General features: G+C 35.4%; 1 protein-coding gene across 5 annotated transcripts in view; it reads left to right on the top strand.

Moving 5' to 3' along the window:
- Positions 1–21,886, top strand: part of APLF (aprataxin and PNKP like factor) — a 101,517-nt gene that overhangs the window by 9,824 nt on the left and 69,807 nt on the right. For 3 of the 5 annotated variants that reach the window (XM_040224086.1, XM_040224084.1, XM_040224085.1), the window contains exon 2: positions 6,176–6,247. In XM_040224086.1, the coding sequence (XP_040080020.1) occupies positions 6,204–6,247 (44 nt within the window). In that variant the 5' untranslated portion in view covers positions 6,176–6,203. Of the gene's footprint in view, positions 1–5,495; positions 5,515–6,175; positions 6,248–16,690; positions 16,864–21,886 lie in introns of those variants that run through there. The other 2 variants (XM_040224083.1, XM_040224087.1) reach the window with 2 other exon arrangements.

The following is a 21,886-nucleotide window of genomic DNA, read 5'->3' on the forward strand; positions in this document are numbered from 1 at the left end:
GGAGCCTGGTAGGCTACAGCCCATGGGGTTGCAAAGAGTCGGACACAATTGAGCGACTTCACTTCACTTCAGTGTTACCCTAAACAAAATTTAAGTAAAATTAGTGTTAAAGAAGAAATGAATGGATATTGATTAAGCAACTAGTAGCATCTGGTATACATGATATGTGTGAAGAATTAACATCTAAAAAGTTTGGGTGTAGTTTAAATCATGAGTTACAAATTGAAATGCCTGCAGAGGCCAGATATGCGGAAGAGTGGAGTGGGCTAATTGGAAGATTATAGGGAGTGCTAGGGACTCTGAGGAGATGGAGGGCACGTGTACCCTTCAGAGCACAAATTTAAAAAAGATACTGAGTGATTTCCTGTGTGTTGGCTCCCAGTTTGTGGTGCTTAGTCTAAATCAAAGAAATTTAAGAGAAAAAGTAGATATGACTAATAGAAGTTTATTAATTTCAGTGGCATAGCTGCAAATTAAATCATACTTCAGTTATCATGTCACACTGCTTTTATCATGTTTACTGCTTTTTCAGTAACCTAATGCTAATACTTTTAGTACCAAACAAAAATGTATCAACATTTAAAAAATATTAACTATTTTCCTTTCAACTTTTTATTTTGAAGGATTTCAGGCCTGTTGAAAAGTTGAAAGGCTGGTACAAGAACACCTATGTAACCTTAACTTAGGTTACTTGTTAACATTTTGCCACGTTTACTTTCTCTGTTGCAAATTAGTAACAGACAAGCTGTAAGTATCTTTTTCTTTTTTTTTTTTTTTAAAGAAAACCTTTTTATTTTGTATTGAGGTATAGCTGATTAACAAACAGTGTTGTAATAATTTCAGGTGTACAGGGACGGACAGCCATAGGTATACATGTATCCACTTTCCCCCAAACTCTCCTCCCATCCAGGCTGCCACATACCATTGAGCAGAGTTCCATGTGCTAAACAGTAGGTCCTTGTTGATTATCCATTTTACATAAAGCAGTGTGTACATGTCCATCCCAAACTCCCTAACTGTTCCTTCCCGCATCCTTCCCTCTAGCAACCATAAGTTCATCCTCTAAGTACATGAGTCTTTTTCTGTTCTGTGAGTTAAGTAATATAATTTCTTTTTAGATTCCACATGTAAGGGATGTCATACGATATTTCTCCTTCTCTGACTTACTTCACTCAGTATAACACTGTCTATCCATGTTGCTGCAAATGGCAGTTTTCCACTCTTTTTTAATGGCTGACTAATATTCTGTTGTATATATGTACCACATTTTCTCTATCCATTCTCCTGTTGATGGACATTTAAGTTGCTTCCAGGTCCTGGCTATTGTAAACAGTGCTGCAGTGAACACTGGGGTGCACGTATCCTTCCTGATCATGGTTTTCTCTGGATATATACCCAGGAGTGGGATTACAGGGTCTTAGGGTAGCTCTATTTTTATTTTTTAAAGGAACTTCCATACTGTTCTCCATAGTAAGCCTTTAGTACCTTTTGAAGGATATTACACCTTTCAACCTGCTCCCAGTAGCCTCTAACCAGTGTACTACTTTGAGTCCTTACATTTCTTTGCTTTTCTTTAACCTCTTTCCACTTGCAGACCAACATCATTGTCAATGCACTGCCTACTAAACCCTATGCAGTTTATTGTCTGCTGTGAATAGACAACTGGGAATTCACATAACTCGTCTCATTAGACTTGAGTGTGCTCGTAGAATAAACAGGACCATATGAAAGTCTGACGGCTTCTTGAAGCTTTATTTAGGGCTTGAGTTTTCTCAGAATGTCTACTTGCTTAATAAATAGCCATTCTGTCTTATTTCTAGTTTTTAAATATGTTCTAGTTTAAACAGTTAAGCTGATGTTAAATCATCTAAAAAGATGTTTTACATAATGATAATGAGAGAAGCAGTATAGCACTAAGAGCGAAGGTGTCTTTAAATCACAAATCGTGGCCCCTCTCCTTTGCTCATTGGCTCTGTAACCTCTCTGCCATTCCGTTTCTCACCTGTAAAATAAAGACGGTAGTATCGTCCACAGGTTTTGTGATGATGGGAAAAAATATATGTGATAAATATAGAACAGTGCTGTGGTCTTGATAAATAATTGCCATTACAGTTTGTATGTTAATAAAAATGTGTAGATATTTACTCTGCACAAAAAGCACTGATTGCTGTTACATAAAGCAGGTCGTCCAGGGAAGGCGATGGCACCCTACTCCAGTACTCTTGCCTGGAAAATCCCATGGACAGAGGAGCCTGGTGGGCTGCAGTCCATGGGGTTACGAAGAGTTGGACATGACTGACTTCCCTTTTACTTTTCACTTTCATGCATTGGAGAAGGAAATGGAAACCCACTCCGGGCACAGAGTTGGACATGACTGAAGTGACTTAGCAGCAGCAGCAGCAAAGCATGTCATCAGATCTTTAGGATCTGTTTATGACCTTACTCTTTTAAGCCCCTTACCACCCCCATCCTGAAATTAAAATAAGCTTTAAACATCATTTGTTAAACCTTTAAGTTCTCTATTGAAAAAGCATAAATTACTGTTTTGTATCACCAACTCAATGGACATGAGTTTGAGTAAACTCTGGGAGTTGGTGATGGACAGTGAGCCCTGGCATGCTGCAGTCCATGGCATCGCAAAGAGTCGGACACGACTGAGCAGCTGAACTGATTGTTTTATAACTTACTCATTATTTAGAGGTGTGGCATAAAAGGGACAGTTGTAGCTGAATGCCTGAATGATGTTAATTTCAGAGACTCTTTAAAGCACTTTTGTGGGTACTATAGAAATACACAGCTTGCAGTGAAATCACACTGTTGACGAAACATGTGTCCACTAGAGGTCATTAAACCTTTATATTTTGCTTTCTGCAAAAATCTGGCTTGAAAATGAAATAAACCCAAGTTGGACTATTACAGGAACTATAATTATATGTCATGGTTTTATATTTGACAGTTTGTTACTCTGTTGGATAGAAGATCAATTTGTATAATTGAAGTTAACAATAAGATATTACTCCCCAAGTTATAAATAGAAACTTCTTACTCCTTGCCTCAATATAATTTGCAGTTCTTGAAACTATTTTTGAATGATTACATGTAGGTGTAGAGTAATAATACATGACTTTTTCTCACATATTTATTTTTGTTAATTATGGAATTGAGTACTTACTAACTGTGTGAAGAGTGACCTACACAAGCAACTAAAATTCTCTGGACTTTCAGTTTCCAATATGTGAATCATTTATGACAGCATTATGGTGTAGCTCAACATTTAAGTGAAAGTTCTATGCAAATGAAAAAATCTGTGTGAATGGTGAAGTGGATTATCAGATGACTGCTGTTTTGGGCCCACTAAGACACATTATGGGAAGTTTAGGAGCCTCCAAATTTCTATCCTCTCTTTTCTGATTGAATAGGCTAATAGTTTATATTTAATTTTCAGAATTAGCCTTTGTAGCTAATAATGGGTGTATTTTAAATAGGCTTCCCAGGTGGCTCAGTGGTTAAAAAAAAAAAAAAAAAAAACTCCTGCCAATGCAGCAGCTGCAGGAGATGCCAGTTTGATCCCTAGGTCTGGAAGATCCCCTGGAGGAAGAAATGGCAACCCACTCCAGTATTCTTGCTGGGATAATCCCATGGGCAGAGGAACTTGGTAGGCTACAGTTCATGGGATTGCAAAGAGTCAGACAGGACTGGGTGAACAAACACGCACCTGTAAGATATTTTATTTTAGAAAATGTCCTAAAAATTAACTGTAGCTTTGTGGAAAAGTCACATATGTGGAATTTATTTTACTGTGATGCTTGATGTTACTATTTTTGTATAGTCACAGCCATAAGTCAAGTTGGCCTTAGGAAGCATCACTATGAACAAAGCTAGTGGAGGTGATGGAATTCCAGCAGAACTATTTCAAATCCTAAAAGATGATGCTGTGAAAGTATTATACTCAATATGCCAGAAAATTTGGAAAACTCAGCGGTGGCCACAGGACTGGAAAATGTCAGTTTTTATTCCAATCCCAAAGAAAGGCAATGCCAAAGAATGCTCAAACTACTGCACAATTGCATTCATCTCACACGCTAGCAGAGTAGTGTTCAAAATTCTCCAAGCCAGGCTTCATCAATATGTGAACCGTGAACTTCCAGATATTCAAGCTGGATTTAGAAAAGGCAGAGGAACCAAAAATCAAATTGCCAACATCTGTTGGATCATCAAAAAAGCAAGAGAGTTCCAGAAAAACATCTGCTTTATTGACTGTGTCAAAGCCTTTGACTGTGTGGATCACAATAAACTGTGGAAAATTGTGAAAGAGATGGGAATACCAGACCACCTGACCTACCTCTTGAGAAATCTGTATGCAGGTCAAGAAGCAACAGTTACAACTGGACATGGAACAAAGGACTGGTTCCAGATTGGGAAAGAAGTATGTCAAGACTGTATATTGTCACCCTGCTTATTTAACTTATGTGCAGAGTACATCATGAGAAACGCTGGGCTGAATGAAGCACAAGCTGGAATCAAGATTGCTGGGAGAAATATCAATAACCTCAGATATGCAGATGACACCACCCTTATGGCAGAAAGTGAGGAAGAACTAAGGAGCCTCTTGAAAGAGGAGAGTGAAAAAGTTGGCTTAAAACTCCACATTCAGGAAATCTGAATGGCATCTGGACCCATCACTTCATGGCAAATAGATGGGGAAACAAGGGAAACAGTGACTTTATTTTTGGGGGCTCCAAAATCACTGCAGATGGTGACCACAGCCATGAAATTAAAAGACATTTGCTCCTTGGAAGAAAAGTTATGACCAACCTAGACAGTATATTAAAAAGCAGAGACATTACTTTGCCAACAAAGGTCCATCTAGTTAAGGCTATGGTTTTCCAAGTAGTCATGTATGGATGTGAGTGTTGGACTATAAAGCTGAGTGCTGAAGAATTAATGCTTTTGAACTGTTGTGTTGGAGGACTCTTGAGAGTCCCTTGGACTGCAAGGAGATCCAACCAGTCCATCCTAAAGGAAATTAGTCCTGAATATTCATTGGAAGGACTGATGCTGAAGCTGAAACTCTAATACTTTGGCCATGTGATGCGAAGAACTGACTCTTTTGAAAAAGACCCTGATGCTGGGAAAGATTGAAGGTGGGAGGAGAAGGGGATGACAGAAGAAGAGATGGTTGGATGGCATCACCAACTTAATGGCCCAGACCTTGAGTATTCTCGGGGAGTTGGTGATGGACAGGGAAGCCTGGTGTGCTGCCGTCCATGAGGTTGCAAAGAGTTGGATTCAACTGAACTGAACAGCCATAAGTGTGAAATTGCTCTGTGGTTAAAAAAATGAGTACTGATTCCTGAAAGTTTAGTATTTTTGCAAGTTTTTGCAGAACCAGTGGGACTGAACTGAATTGAACTGAGTGGATTTAATTGAATTTAGGCCTTGCTGCAGTCTGTTTTTACTGATAATTTTGGTCCTGATGTGGATAAGGTTAGAGATGAAGTGATAAATCCTAAGGTAATGAAGAGATAGGCCAAATAATTATACTATTAAGTAAAGTTGATGATTGAAACATTTTTATTACATAAAACTACAAATCATGAAGATAATCTTCTTAACTGTTGTCTTAATAGCCATGTAGGGAAGGCTTACTTGGCAATTTCAACACTTAAAGGGCAAGCAATTTTTAAACTTCGGTGTGCAGAAGTGTACACCAAATGTAAAAGTGCACAGCTTTTACATTTACCAGACTGCTGCTTGTTAAGACCTTTTTTCATTATAACACACGGTATATTTTCTGTATTTGAAATGTTTCCTGATACATACATATTATATAGATTTTTTTTCTCATCTTGTGAATTTTATTGATAATCCCTGCTAAAAATATGTCTTGAAACGATCGTGAAAGGTTTTGGGATCTATTAGGTTCCAAGCTTGAGTCTCTGCTTCACTGTTTATTTTTCTGTGACTTTGGGGAGGTCCCTTAATCTCTGAGTTGTTTTTGATATGTATTCAGCAAGGACAGTCATTTCAATATACAGTCATCAAATGAGTAATAGATTTCATATCTAGTCTACTAATTTCAGAAACATTGCTGTGGGGTTTTTTGTTGTTATTATTATTATTTTTTTTAGGATGGTGGCTGTGTTTGAAATGTTAATTTTTTTCCCCCCTGTAGATAACAGATAAGAGAGTGTCCAGAAGACATGCCATTCTTGAAGTGGTGGGTGGTAAGCTTCGAATCAAACCGGTAAATATGTCATTAATGATTTATTTTAACTTTTTCTCTCTCACCTTTTTCCAGCTCCTGATTGGAGGGGCTTATTCTTAAAGTTATCAAAATAGGGAATTAATGTTAGAGTGTGTTTCCCTTATTGCCAGAAGATAACTGGGAGATAAAGATCTAAACTATTTAAGCTCCTTTTTTTCCCATTGGGCAGTGTTACATTTAAGTAGTTACAATTTTAACGAAAGGTGACTACCAGTTCATGTATGCATTATGATTTTGTTCATGAGTGGATATTACAAAGAAGATTCTATAAGAAAGCACCTATGGTGTAATGGTTAGTTTTGGGGGGATGGGGCAGCAACCAAAGTCACTTAAGTGTTCTAGGCTTGTTTTAATGGATTTCTGTACCTAGAATATTTTCCAAATTGGCTTAAAAAAGATGCTTCGTTGGAGTTGTCCATACTTGGATGAAAAGTATTCAGCTATATTCTGAACTTCTATGACTATTTAAAAGAGTACTGATAATGTGAAATAAATAAAGGTGATTTTATTAATGGAAAATTTTTTCTTTGAGTTAAACTTGATCCGTTATAAAGTGGGTCAAATTTCTGTATGGGAGTTTAATCAATGCTTAATCAAAGAAGACACCTGTTAGAAAACATTCTTCACCTTACTTGGTCTTTAGTTAGATTGTGCTTATATAAGTAAACAGTTGTTTTTTGAACACCAAATTGTGGAAGATACAAAATTAGAAGTTAGAGCAAATATTTCACATTAGGTTATAGATATAAAACTAAAATTTGGAATGATAACATTTATTTACTTAAATTATACCTTTGTTTATCTTTTCAATATTATCTGGTATAATTTTACTGAACTTTTAGTGTGTAGATTATATACATGAAAAAAAGGTAAATAATTTTATACTTTTCTTGGTACTGTTGTTTTTGACAGCTTAGAATGTCTAATTCTACATAGTCAGCAAGTTGTTCAGTGGGAATTAGAACTCAGGTTCTTTGAACCCTATGCATTAGGGTTTTTTTTTTCATCACATTTTCCAAGTCAGGATTTTTTTTTACCATTTGGTGCTCTTTAAAAAAAAATTCTTGGAGTTAAAACCAATTGTTGATTTATCTTCACAAAATATTTTAGTGCTTTCAGTTGAATAGAGCTTTAAAACTGAAAAAAATCTTAGATTCAGGCTTATGTGTGTGCTCATTTGATTTGGGCCATAACTGTCATTGCCTGTCAGTGGAGAAGAGGATTTCTTATCAGTAAATGGTACTGGGACAATTTGGTTTTTTTGGGGGGGAAAAAAATTAGATCTTATACCTCAAACCATACATAAAAATCAATTCCAGGTGGATTAAATGTGAAAGTCAAAATTATAAAACTATTAGAAAATATAAGAAAAAACCTTTATGACCTTAGAGTAGGGAAATATTTTTAAATAAGATATAAAAAGCAGAAACTGTAAAAGAAAGATTGGAAAGAAAAAGCCAATTACATGAAAATTAAGAACCTTTGCTGATCAAAATATAATGAAAATGAAAAATACCACAGGGAGAAGATATTTAAAACACATAAAATTGGCAAAGGAATGATATCCAAAATTTATACCAAATGCTTTCAATCAATAAGAAAAAGATAATCCAGTAGAAAAATGGGCTGAAGACTTGAGTTTCACCTTACAGAAATGAAAATCTGATGGCTAGTAACATGAAAAGCAGGCATACAGTTGTCTTATTAGCTGGGGAAATAAATGAAACCACAATGAGTTACCATTGTACATAAAAGAGATTGGCAAAAATGCAAAGACTAACAATTTCAAGTGTTGGTGAGGATGTAGAACAAGTGGAATAGTGATGAACTGTGGGTGGAAGCTCAAATGGTGTAGCCATTTTGAAAAATAGCTTGGTGTTATTTCTAAAAGTTGAAGGCTTGTATTCCCTCCAAGCCAGACCTCACACATACACAGGATATATACAAGAGCCAGAAGAGCAAAACTGTATGATAGCAAAACACCAGAAGCAACAGAAATTTCCACCAACAGTAAAATCAATACATATATTGTGATATATTCATTTAATGAAATACCGTACAACAGTGGAGATAACTGTGAAAGCTGAGAAAATATAGATTAAAATCTGGAACAAAGTATTGAATGATAAAAGCATGCATTGGAAGAATATATATATATATATAGTATGGCTCCATTTATATAAGATGAACCGTGAACTCCCTGATGTTCAAGCTTATTTTAGAAAAGGCAGAGGAACCAGAGATCAAATTGCCACATCCGCTGGATCATGGAAAAAGCAAGAGAGGTCCAGAAAAACATCTATTTCTGCTTTATTGACTATGCCAAAGCCTTTGACTGTGTGGATCACAATAAACTGGAAACTTCTGAAAGAGATGGGAATACCAGACCACCTAACCTGCCTCTTGAGAAATCTGTATGCAGGTCAAGAAGCAACAGTTAGAACTGGACATGGAACAACAGACTGGTTCCAAATAGGAAAAGGAGTACGTCAAGGCTGTATCTTGTCACCCTGCTTATTTAACTTCTATGCAGAGTACATCATGAGAAACACTGGACTGGAAGAAACACAAGCTGGAATCAAGATTGCCGGGAGAAATATCAATAACCTCAGATATGCAGATGACACCACCCTTATGGCAGAAAGTGAAGAGGAGCTAGAAAGCCTCTTGATGAAAGTAAAAGAGGAGAGCGAAAAAGTTGGCTTAAAGCTCAACATTCAGAAAACGAAGATCATGGCATCCAGTCCCATCACTTCATGGGAAATAGATGGGGAAACAGTGGAAACAATGTCATACTTTATTTTTGAGGGCTCCAAAATCACTGCGGATGGTGACTGCAGCCATGAAATTAAAAGACGCTTACTCCTTGGAAGAAAAGTTATGACCAACCTAGATAGCATATTCAAAAGCAGAAACATTACTTTGCCAACTAAGGTCTGTCTAGTCAAGGCTATGGTTTTTCCTGTGGTCATGTATGGATGTGAGAGTTGGACTGTGAAGAAAGCTGAGTGCTGAAGAAGTGATGTGTTTGAACTGTGGTGTTGGAGAAGACTCCTGAGAGTCCCTTGGACTGCAAGGAGATCCAACCAGTCCATTCTGAAGGAGATCAACCCTGGGATTTCTTTGGAAGGAATGATGCTAAAGCTGAAGCTCCAGTACTTTGGCCACCTCATGCGAAGTGTTGACTCATTGGAAAAGACTCTGATGCTGGGAGGGATTGGGGGCAGGAGAAGAAGGGGACGACTGAGGCTGGATGGTATCATGGACTCGGTGGACGTGAGTCTGAGTGAACTCCGGGAGATGGAGATGGACAGAGGCCTGGCGTGCTGTGATCCATGGGGTTGCAAAGAGTCGGACACGACTGAGCAACTGAACTGAACTGAAACATGCTGCAAAATTAACAGTGTAGTCTGTGGTCAGACATAGGTGGTGGATAGGGACCAGTACGCCCAATAGTCAGGGTAGCTATGTCTGAGGGAACTGAGAAGAGAGTGAATAGGGAAAGACAGGGAATATCAAAGGTAATGGTAATATTCATCTTAAACTGGGTGGTGGGTCTATACATATTGCCTTACATTAGTTACCTCTCTGAAAAATTATTATGGAATATTTATAACATGAACAAAGTTATGAATACTCAGCAGCTATTTCTGTAATGCCAGACTACCAAACACTGGAAGACACAAGAAAAGTTTTTTTAAGGAAATGTGCAGTTCTAGTACTAGAATTTGATTCCAAACCCAATTAAATATTTTTAATTGGGTTTGTGCTTTATTCCCAAATTATTAAATTCACATTATATTAGTTGAAGGAAAACTGACACTTGGATTTAGTGACATATGTCTAGTTTCTTTGCTTTATATAATGCTTGATTTCTTGTTTATATTAATATAGTGTCAATAAAATAACTATCCCCTTGAAATAGATTTATTTATTTAATCAGCCTCTTATTGTTGCTGTACCTTCAAAGTGTGTTGTACAGAAATTTAGAGGAATTCTAATGCAGACTTTGGCAATAAAGTTTAAGATCAGTAGTAATGAGTGTGAGATGGACAGATAACTTCTAGTCTTTATCATAATGCTAAATATCACTTATTCTCTGTTCCTAGTCAATTACAGATTATTTTATCTACTTAAGCCGATTATATATGCACTATAATAAAGTGTGGAGAGAAGTTTTAGTTTAAAAAGCTTTGTAAAATTGCATAAATATAGCAAATATTTTGTTATGATGATCCCTTCCATAAGCTATATATTTCACAGTTATCTTTATGTAATTAAATATTGTAATGTTATGTTTAAGTAATTAAATACATTTTTGCTTTCCCTCAAATTAAATAAAGTAGCTTTGCCAGTGATTCATGAATGCAATTAGGGCAAGAACTAATTTAGACTTTTAGATTGGATGAATCTGTCTCTTTTTTCCCCTTCTAATATTTCCCTTTAGAAAAGGCTGTGACACTTAGTAGTTCTAGGAAATAGTGCGTGAGGAGATAATATTAACTCATGAGGAGATGATGTTAGCTTTTTTGTGTGTCATTTAAATTTAATCTACAATCTGGTATCAGCAGGGAGAAAATGCATTATGAAGGCAAAATGACAGTGTTCTCTATAAATGACTGTATCACCAGTGGTTAGTTATATCCTCCGGGTGAATTCATAGCTATCAGTGCTTTTATTTCATTTTAATAAAAACTTACTTCTTGGTTCTTGGATGACTGAAGGAGTAATTCTATAACTTTAAATTGCAAAAGATATTTATTTTTTGCCATTTTATATTGGTTCTCAAAATATATAGCTTTGAGTGATTGTATTTTTTCTATTGCACAATGAAATTTCTGAGATGTGATTATTTTCGTCCCATGAAATTATGAGTGTACTTATAAAATAGCTGTAAGATACTACAGTAGCTTTTCCACAACTCATTTTGTTTAAAAAAAAAAAAACTTTCTAAATTAAAAAAAAATCACACAATATTGAAGAGCTTTTTTTTTTTTGACACGTTAATCTTTCTTTAATATTTAATGATAACTCCAAGAGAAAGCTATTGGAAATTGATTTGTATTTTAGTTCCATTCTTTCAGGGATAATGCATCCTTTGTACCACTTTGAAGAATACAGCATACTCATTTAAGTTCATATCTATAATCACATGGATCTGGGCAAAGGCACATACCTCATGTATACCTCTCATACAGGTAGCCTGTATCTTTTATTTACTGTGGGTTTGGGTTTGTCAGTATTTTCCTTGCCCTTTTCTGCTAGCCTCATTGAAGGAATCAGAGCCTTCAATCTTTTTTTGGTCTCAGAGTTTTAATATTAAAAAGAATCTTTAAATACATTTAAGTCTGGTTTGGGGGAAGAATTGGAAAGATTTTTAGTTATTGATTATATTTTTAAAATATAAGTCTAATTCAGTCTCCTTTTCTTTTTTGTTATTAAACACTTTTTAAACTGGCCACACATGCACATAACATACATGCTTTTTTAAAAAAAAGTCGGTTTAGTTCATATTTAAGATAGTTGTCAATTTTGGCCGTATTTATAAATATATTGATATTAAAGTATTTATAGTGTTCTATTACTTTTTAAAAGCTTCATTTTATGAGTACTTATACTTCATTTTATGAGTACTGCATTTTATGAGTCATTGTTTTCATTCCAAATATTCTATATATAGTCCCCCTTTTTATTAATATCACTAGATTTTTGTCTACTTTATTATAAAAAACTATCTTTTGGATTTCTTGTATACATGGCTTTTTAGTTGGAGTGTACATATTTGACATAGTTTTTTTTTTTAGCTTACTGAATGAGTAATATTTATTTAGATGTAAATTATAGGATCAAACATCAGATCTCTTGAGATGTCACTTTTGTGCTTAGTTTTGGGATCTCCTGGTATGGACATTTTTAGGAAAAGAAAAAGGAAATGATGGACCACACAGATTGGCCCACTTTCTTTGTGGATGGATTTGCTAAATGCTTAGTATTTAACCACCTACATTTAAATATTAAGTGCTTTCAGCTGAGGGAAAAATACTCAAGTTGACTTTTGTTTGACTTTGGGTTTTTTATGTCTTTTTAAAGAAATATAATCAGTTTCCTTTCTTAAATAATTAACCTTTTCTTCTCTTAGAATTTTATGCTTTTGTATTTAACATCTTAGCTTTTGTAAACTTAGGGCTGTATCACTATTTAATATTGTTTAGAGATTCATCTGAATCTTTCAAATGCTCATGAATAAGAACATCATCTTATCTTAACCTTGATAAGGAAACCTCAGTTAGAGTTCAGGCAGAAACTCTGTATATTCTTGTTCTGACTGTTGTCCTTACTGCTACCCAGCGTTCCTCACTGGCGACCATGACATATCAAGAAAGGGGAGGCTTCACTTAAAAGGCTGAGGAATAACAGGGAACCTTTCCAAGCCCAGCAACGTGCAAAAGCACTCAGAAGCTCTAACCATATACCAGAGTGCCACATTGAGAGAGAAGTTAGGGGTGGCTGGTAACATAATGAAAGATTAAGTTTCAGTTATAACTTAGAAAATATCAAACATTCACAGCTCTTTCTAGGAATATAATGTTGCATAAATTACAGTGCATCTCTGTTCTTACGCCATCTTGTTTGTAAAATTTTATATTATTATAGTTTGTAAAGTGACTCTGACCCAGTGAAATAAAGTGGAAGTCGCTCAGTTGTGTCTGACTCTTTGCAACCCCATGGAATTCTCCAGGTCAGAATACTGGAGTGGGTAGCTGTTCCTTTCTCCAGGGGGATCTTTCCAACCCAGGGGTCAAATCCAGGTCTCCCGCATTGCAGGCAGATTCTTTACAAGCTGAATCACAAGGGAAGCCCAGTGAAATAATTACCTACCAAATTTAAGGGCTTCCCCTAGCAGCACAAAGGAGAAGGGAATGGCAGCCCACTCCAGTACTCTTGCCTGGAGAATCCAATGGACGGAGGAGCCTGGTAGGCTGCAGTCCATGGGGTCGCTAAGAGCCGGAAATGACTGTGCGACTTCACTTTCACTTTTCACTTTCATGCATTGGAGAAGGAAATGGCAACCTACTCTAGTATTCTTGCCTGGAGAGTCCCAGGGATGGAGGAGCCTAGTGGGCTGCCGTCTATGGGGTTGCACAGAGTCGAACACGACTGAAGTGACTAAGCAGCAGCAGCAGCTAATACCTCAGACAGTAAAGCGTCTGCCTGCAATGCAGGAGACCCAGGTTCGATCCCTGGGTCAGGAAGATGCCTTGGAGAAGGAAGTGGCAACCCACTCCAGTATTCTTGGCCTGGAGAATTTCAGGGACAGAGGAGCCTGGTGGCCTACAGTACATGGGGTGGCAAAGAGTCAGACACGACTGAGCGACTAACACACACACACCAAATTTATATATCCTCTATTTTTAATTTCTAATTCTATCCTTTCCTCCAAATTTTATATTACTGCTTTTTTATCTTTTGTAACACAGACAGGAAATAGAAATGTTTCCCCTTGCAGATACACCTGGGAAGGACTTAAGGCTAGATCCTGATGAAATTCAGTTGCTGGAACTAGATAAATTATATTCCTTTCAGCTTTCAGTGTTTTTTCCTTTTTTAAAATTGAGCTTGTAGGTAGCAGTGCTTATTTTCATGGTAGCTTTTACTTTAATACTCCCAATTCTATAGTAGGTCTGCTCCTTACCCTACCTACCCCTCTGCTCCCCTACCCTACCCCCCACACTAACCACAGGCCTGAGTTAAATGCACTGTTTGGATGGTTTAGCTTCTAAAATGTAATCATTTTCTTTCTCAATTTAGCTAAATACTTTCTGATTCCTCTACCCAAATTATATCATTCTGTGGTTAATTTAAAAGTATATTATGGTATTTGATCAGATGAAGTCATATGAGGTTACAGCTAATGTTACTTGTGTGATTTTCTTGGGATTTTGAAAGCTCATGTGCTGAGCTACCAGGAGCTTTTTAGAGGATGAAAGTGGATTCTGTTTAAAATTTAGTTTACCTGATTGTATAGATTATAATTTTTAAAAATCATACAATATGGTCTCTAGTAGAAAATGGAATTAATACATTTTAGGGGTGAATCTATTTAAGTGACTCAACAGGTAGCATTTTTAGTAAGTGCTTTGGATTTCCAGCCTCACTTGTTATAGTAACCTATTTGGAACCATTCCTGAGATTATTCATTTAATGACTGACAGTTGAAATACCATGGATTCTTCCTGCTACTCGAGACTCCTGTAGTCATTTTAATCATAGTCTGTAAGAACTGTGGTAGATGATTATCGACGCCCAGGGACCTTAGAGTCTAGTGATGATCTGTCAGATGATTATAGGTAATCTTTGACTGATAGAAACTGGTTCCAGTAGTTCAAGCAGAAAGGTGGTTGGGATAAGACATTACTGAGGCTGTAGTAAACAGTGGAGCATTTTTGAGTAGGTCTTAATGACTGGATCAGAGATTGTATGTATAAGGTGAAGATTTTGGTGTATGAAGGTGGGAGTTGGAAACCACTGTAGGTTTATGAAGATCCTTCATTTCTATGCTTTTTTGTATTGGAGAAGCATCAGAGGCCTTATGTAGAAAAAATGTAAAAAGTAACCTGGGAAGCAGTGAGGTGATAGAAGACTGGGAGACTTGATGTTACGATAGCACAAGTAAGAGATGCACGCGGTGGGTAAGAGCTTGAACCAGGGCCGTGCCTGCAAATGGTAAAGAGAAATGGACCTGGTATACTTCAGAGGAAGATGATCTAGGATTTGACATTTGAATGGAATGAAAAAAGGTTATAGATGTTCAATAAAAGTTTGTGGATATTTTACTATGGCTTAATATAGAAACAAAATCAAAATATCTTATATTTACCCTTTAAATACCCTATTCTTTTTCCATAGAAATAGACATTTTTGAAAAATAAAAACAAATGAAAAATATAATACAAAGTAATATACCAAAGTTAATAACAGTATTTGCTTCATGTTTATAATAATATTCTAAACTTACTTATATTTTACTTAGTTTGTATTCCATAAATGATTAAGATTTTTTTAAAAAGAAAGTAACTGTATTTAATAAAAATTTGAAACTGAATTTCCCAATTGAAAGAAGATTTTTGAGGGGTAAAAAGAAAAAAATACTAATGCATTTTTAGAATTTCAAAATACATTTAAAAAGAAACCTATTATAAGCTTCCTTAATTTTTCTCTAATTAATATTTTTTACAGTAATAGAAGGTTTTACCTTTTGAATTTATACTCAGTTCAGGTCTGTTCAAACTCAAGGTGAATAAGACATATCTTAACACCTATAGATAATTTAAATGGTTGGGGTCAGAAAAGGTTTTGATGTATGAATGAAAATATACTTCTGTCTCAAGATACATTAATGAATTATAAATAGAAAAATTGAGAGCATTCAGCATATGTCAATTTCAAGGTGATATTTATGTTGTTGCTATGCTGGAGAGATGGTTGATGTCGCCAGAAAAAAATGTCATTTAAACTGATAAAGTAGACAGATGGGTGGTAGGGGGAGTTGCTCTATATAAAATTCTTTAAAAAATAAACCTGAAAATCTGCATTAATGTGGATTGCTTTGTTATATGCTGAAGCTTATTTATTTAAAAGACCCAATGGTATGGATGACAAGAAGGCTATCTGGAAGTGGCTACTAGTTCTAGTTAGATTCTACTAGAGGCTGCTAGATTCTAGTTAGAGCTTTTAAGGTGCCTTTCAATAGGTTTTTAGTTATGGAGGCAGCCCTCGTCTTTGCTAACACAAGGTAATTAGTGGAAACATAATTCAAAATAATGGCTATTGTAATAGTTTTGACAGTGAGATATATTTACTTCTTGCAATTTGAATATGGATGGTGATCTTCAGAGGGGAGTTTCACTGAAACAAAATAAGATTCTTCTGTGAGGATTTTTTTTTTTTTAAAGGTATGTTGTTTGCTTGAGAAATTTGGTCAGAATTTTCCTCCCCATAGATTCTCATTTTTTAATTACAGTAATTACTAGGGGAAAATGAACAGAAAAGAATTTTGAAGGGATTAGTGAATTTTGGATAAAAATTGGGGGACTCAGTTTCCATACTGATAATCATTTTTCATGCTTCTCTTTCCAGTGTCTAGACGTCTGTCAAGCACAGTATCTTTTAACCAGTTAATTAATAACTTTGCTTTTTTCTTTGATTCCTAGAGAAATCAGAAGTATAATACAAATATTTTTGTGTATGGTTAGATTATAATTATATGGTACCTTGAAGTGCCAAATTCATTAGACTTTCAAGTGTAAATTTATACTTAAAATTGTTTTGACACTAAAATTTTGAATCAGTTCATATTTAGTTGTATTTTTGTCATGATTTTGAGTTATAACATCACTGTATTCTGTTTTTTAAACTTGTTAGCTACACAAAAATCCATGTTATTATCAGTCTTCTGAGAAGAGCCAGCTCTTACCATTGAAGACAGATATATGGTGCTGGTTGAATCCTGGAGATCGCTTTTCTTTATTAGTTGACAAATACATTTTCTGTGTCTTGTCCACACATTCTGAAATGGAAATGGAGTGTACTTTAAGGTAAGAGTGCCTGATGAAGTATGATTAAAGTAATGATATTTGTAATCTTATTCCTCAGTCATCCACAAAAGCTTCAGTTGAAACCACTCTAGAATTTAAATATAGTGGTGATGTAGGTCTTTCACGATGTGTGTGTGTATGAGTGTGCTTCTAGAAAACATATGGTTTTGGAAACTTATGCCTCAGTAGTGATTGCTTCTATATATTGCATCTTTTACAAACATTGTGTTTAGAATGCTTTTTCCATCAAATAATAATCAGGGTAATTAATATGAAACTGACTATAGTTTCTTAATCTTTTCATTTTTTAACTTTTAAATTTTCTTAAGGTATTAACCTCTGGTTTAGATTATATTTGTGTAATTCTTCTTTCTTATAAAAATAACAGAAAATATAAAATAGGGAAACTGGTGAAATGAGTATTACAGTAAATAGCTGATGTAAAGTTATAATTAATGCTGTGAGTTTTATTGAGGCAGTCATTAGCAGATTATTTGCCTTTGTTTAGCTTTTAAATTATAGAATACTTAAACTGGACCTATAGAACTAGATGGACAAAATTATATAGAATATGTTCTTTGATTGCACTGGTATTAAATTAAAAATCAATAAAAATAAATGTCTAGGAAGATCTTCAAGTGTTTTGAAATTAAATAGCTCACTGAACGACTTCACTTGCACTTTTCACTTTCATGCATTGGAGAGGGGGGAAATATGTTCTTTGATTGCACTGGTATTAAAAATCAATAAAAATAAATGTCTAGGAAGATCTTCAAGTGTTTTGAAATTAAATAGCTCACTGAACGACTTCACTTGCACTTTTCACTTTCATGCATTGGAGAGAGGGGAAGCGGGAAGTCGCTCAGTCCTGTCTGACTCTTTGCAACCCCATGGACTGTAGCCTACCAGTCCATGGGATTTTCCAGGCAAGAGTACTGGAGTGGGTTGCCATTTCCTTCTCCAGGGGATCTTCCTGAGCCAGGGATCGAACCCTGGTCTCCCGCATTGTAGGCAGACGCTTTACCCACTGAGCCACCAGGGAAGCCCAAGAAAATGGCAGCGCACTCCAGTGTTCTTGCCTGGAGAATCCCAGGTACGGGGAAGCCTGGTGGGCTGCCGTCTATGGGGTCACGCAGAGTCAGACACGACTGAAGCAACTTAGCAGCAACAGCAGCACTAAGTAGCCCATGGGTCCAGAAGAAATCTCAAGGGCAATTAGAAAACATTTTGAACAAAATAATACTGAAAGCATAACAGAAACATTTATGACAGTAGGCATTTGAGGAAATTTTATATTAAATGCTTTTATTAGGAGAGAAGAAAGCTATAAAATGAATGCTATATGCTTCTACTTATAGACAATCAGTAAATTAATCCCAAAAAGGAAATAATAAGAAAAATAAGACTAGAAATCAGTGAAATAGAACATAGACAAATAACAAAGAAAATCAACAAAGCCTAAAGTTAGTTCTTTGAAAAGACTAATACAATTGATAAGACCTTAGTAAGGCTTACTAAGGAAAAAAAAAGCTCGAAAACAATATCAGTACCAGAAATGGAACAGGGGATATCACTACTGATCCTGCAGACCTTGAAAGAATAATGAAGAAATTATTATTTAGAATTCTATGGGAGTAAAATTGATGGCCTAAATGAATGCCTAACATTTCTTGAAAAACACAATTTACGAAAACTGACACAGAAAGAAATAGAAAATCTGATGAATCTTATATTCATTAAAGAAATTGAGTTCCTAATTTAAGAATTTCCCACAAGGAACTTCACCAGTGAATTCTTTTAACTTACAAAGAATAAATAATACCACTATTATACTTTTTTCTCCAAAATAGAAGAGAGTACACTTCACTACTAATCAGATAAGAACATTACAAAAGAAGTAAATATAGACCTGAAGTCCTTATAAGAAAATATTTACAAGTCAAAACCAGCAATGTGTAAAAAGGATTTTAATATACTATGACCAAGTGAAATTTGAGAACTGCAAGGTGAGTTTATCATATAAAAATCAATCAATGAAATTTACTATAACAGATTAAAGAACTGTCATTTCAGTAGATGCATAAAAGCAGTTGTGACAAAAATTTAATACATATTCATGATTAATTTTTAAAAACCTTAGAGAAAACTAGGAAAAGAAGGAAATTTCCATCCTATAAAAATATACTTAATAGTGAGGTACTGGAAAGTTCTCTCCCTACTGTTGGGGGCAAAACAGAGATATCCATTTACTGGAGGTCCTAGCCAATCCAGTAAATCAAGAGAAAGAAACAAAGGACATCCTATTGAAAAGAAAGAAGCAAAACTGTCTTTATTTGCAGATGATGTTATTGTCATCACTCTACATTCTTTCTGATAGGTTCCCTATTTCCTCTCTATGTGATACGTTTTGTAGTTTTTTACTGTGCTCCTTCATCTGTAACATACATACATATATATATATATATATTTTTTTTTTTTTGGCCTTTTATTTCTGTTTTTGATGGATGGGATTGTGTTCCTGTCTTACTAGTTCTTTGGCTAGAGGTTTCTAGCAGTAGAGTTTGCAGGCAGTTGGGTGTGGAGATGTGGACCTCTGGGATACCTCACTCCAGTTAATCTCTCTATACTTTTATAATACATGTTGAAATATTTTAAATTTTGAGTAAGAATAAAAAACCTATGTGCTTTGTGTAAGTTATAAGGACTCTGATTTCATTATAATTTTTTTCTTCCAACCAGCTATGAATTTAAGAAAGAGGTTTGAAGAATAAAATAACAGTGCAAAGGCTTGTCGTTTCTTCAAGTTCTCATTTTACTCATGTCAGCATGCTTTTCATGTAGTATTTAGATTCTGTAAAATAAAGCCCATTCATAACTGAGTTAGAGCATAGGGGTATATACACATTAGCTCTAGTGTGTTCATTTTTCACTCTGTATGTTTCTATGAAATTATTGTACCAAAAGCTGTACTTTTTTTCAGAAGTCAGAGAAAGTAAAAAAAAAGTTTTATATTTTAGTTAATTAAATTATGATGTATTACATATAGAAGGGCCAACATTAATTTTGCATTCCTGTGGCCTTCCCAGTAGTGGGTGCTTAGCCGTTTTGTTGTTGTTGTTGTTCAGTTGCTCAGGTGTGTCCGATTCTTTGTGACCCCGTGGACTGCAGCACGCCAGCCCTCTCTGTCCTTCCCTATCTCGCAGAGTTTGCTTAAACTCATGTCCATTGAGTTGATGATGACATCCAACTGTCTCATCTTCTGTTCCCCCCTTCTCCTCCTTGGTTTCTTGAATACATGAATGAAATACTCTATAATATTTTCCTCATCTGAATCCCATTGCTGATAAGCAAGTACAACATTATCTCTCTGGAGTGATTGTTTTCTTTAAAACACTGTTGAGGAAAGGAAAGTAAATCATTTGAACCAAATTACTTTTTCTTTCAAATTGTTAAAGTGCTTAATACTTAGTTTCCGTTTAAATAGGTACTTTTAATCACTATTTAATTTTGGACAAAATAATGAAATGTTGATGAAATGCCATTGTAGTATAAAAACATGCATGTTTATAATTTATTTATAATTATTTTAAGCTTTTAGGTCTAGCTTATTCATATTAATATATTTTGTATTAAAGACAAAATATATAACATATTTAAATATAACAGACTGTATTTTTAAAAATAACTGCCAAAACAATCTGTATTTTTATTTATATATTTATTTTTGGCTGTGCCGGGTCTTTGTTGCTGTGTGTGGGCTTTCTCTAGTTCGGGTGAGCGCAGGCTGCTGTTTGTTGTAGTGCATGGTCTTCCTGTGGTGGCTTCTCTGGTTGCGGACCACGGGCCCTAGATGCATAGGCTTCAGTAGTTGCAGCTCGCAAGTACTGGACTTCCAAGCAGTCTTTAAAAAGAAGAAAAGAGTTGGACGAGTCACTCCTCTCAATTTCAAAACCTGCTTCAAAGCTACAGTAATTGAGACAGTGTGATACTTGTGTAGGAAAGACATATGGATCAGTGGAATAGAATTGACAGTCCAGAAATAAACCTTTACACTATGGTCAATTAATTTTCAATGAGAGTGCCAAAACAATTAAATGGAGAAAAGAATAACAAATGGTGCTGAGACAAATGCAAAATACTCCAACCTCACACCATATAAAAATAGATCAGAGACCTAACTGAAAGAGCTAAAACTATGAAATCCTTAGGAAAAAACACTTGGATTAGACAGTGATTTCTTAGATAAAACCAATACAGAATTGTAAAGTAAAATAAAAAATAAATTAAAAAAAAAAAACACCAAAAGCACAAGCAAGCAAGAAAGTAGATAAATTGGATTTCATCACCATTAAAAACTTCTGTACTTCTAAGGATGTCATCAAGAATGTAAAAAGATTACCCTCAGAATGAGAGAGAATATTTGCAAGTCATGTATCTGATAAGGGACTTCTATCCAGAATATATAAAGAACCTTTACAATTCAGTAATAAGAGAACCCAGTTTCCAAAATCCATACTGGATTTTTTCAAAGGAGGTACCCAACTGGCCAATAAGCACATGAAAATAGATGCTCAACATGAAATGTAAATAAAAGCCACAGTGAGCTCCCATTTCACCTTCATTAGGATAGCTACAGTAAGACAGATAGTAAGAAGTGCTGGTGAAGCTGTGGAGAGACTGAAACTCATATATTTTGGTAGTGGGGTTGTAAGTCTTTACTGCCCTATGGAACTCATTCTGGCAGTTCCTCAGAATTTTAAATGTAGAGTTACTTGTGACCCAGTAATTCTACTCCTAGGAATATACACAAAAGAACTGAAAACAACTGTATACGCAAAACGTTGTATGATTCTATCTATATGAAGTGTCAGACAGTGTACATGCCCAGAGACAGAAAGTAGATGGCAGTTGCCAGGGCTGGAGAAGAGAATAAGTGACTGCTAATGCAACTGAAGCTCCAGTACTTTGGCCACCTCATGCAAAGAACTGACTCATTGGGAAAGACTCTGATGCTGGGAGGGAT

The sequence above is a fragment of the Oryx dammah genome, unplaced genomic scaffold (assembly GCF_014754425.2).
Source record: "Oryx dammah isolate SB20612 unplaced genomic scaffold, SCBI_Odam_1.1 HiC_scaffold_25, whole genome shotgun sequence".
Taxonomy (NCBI): Eukaryota; Metazoa; Chordata; class Mammalia; order Artiodactyla; family Bovidae; genus Oryx; species Oryx dammah.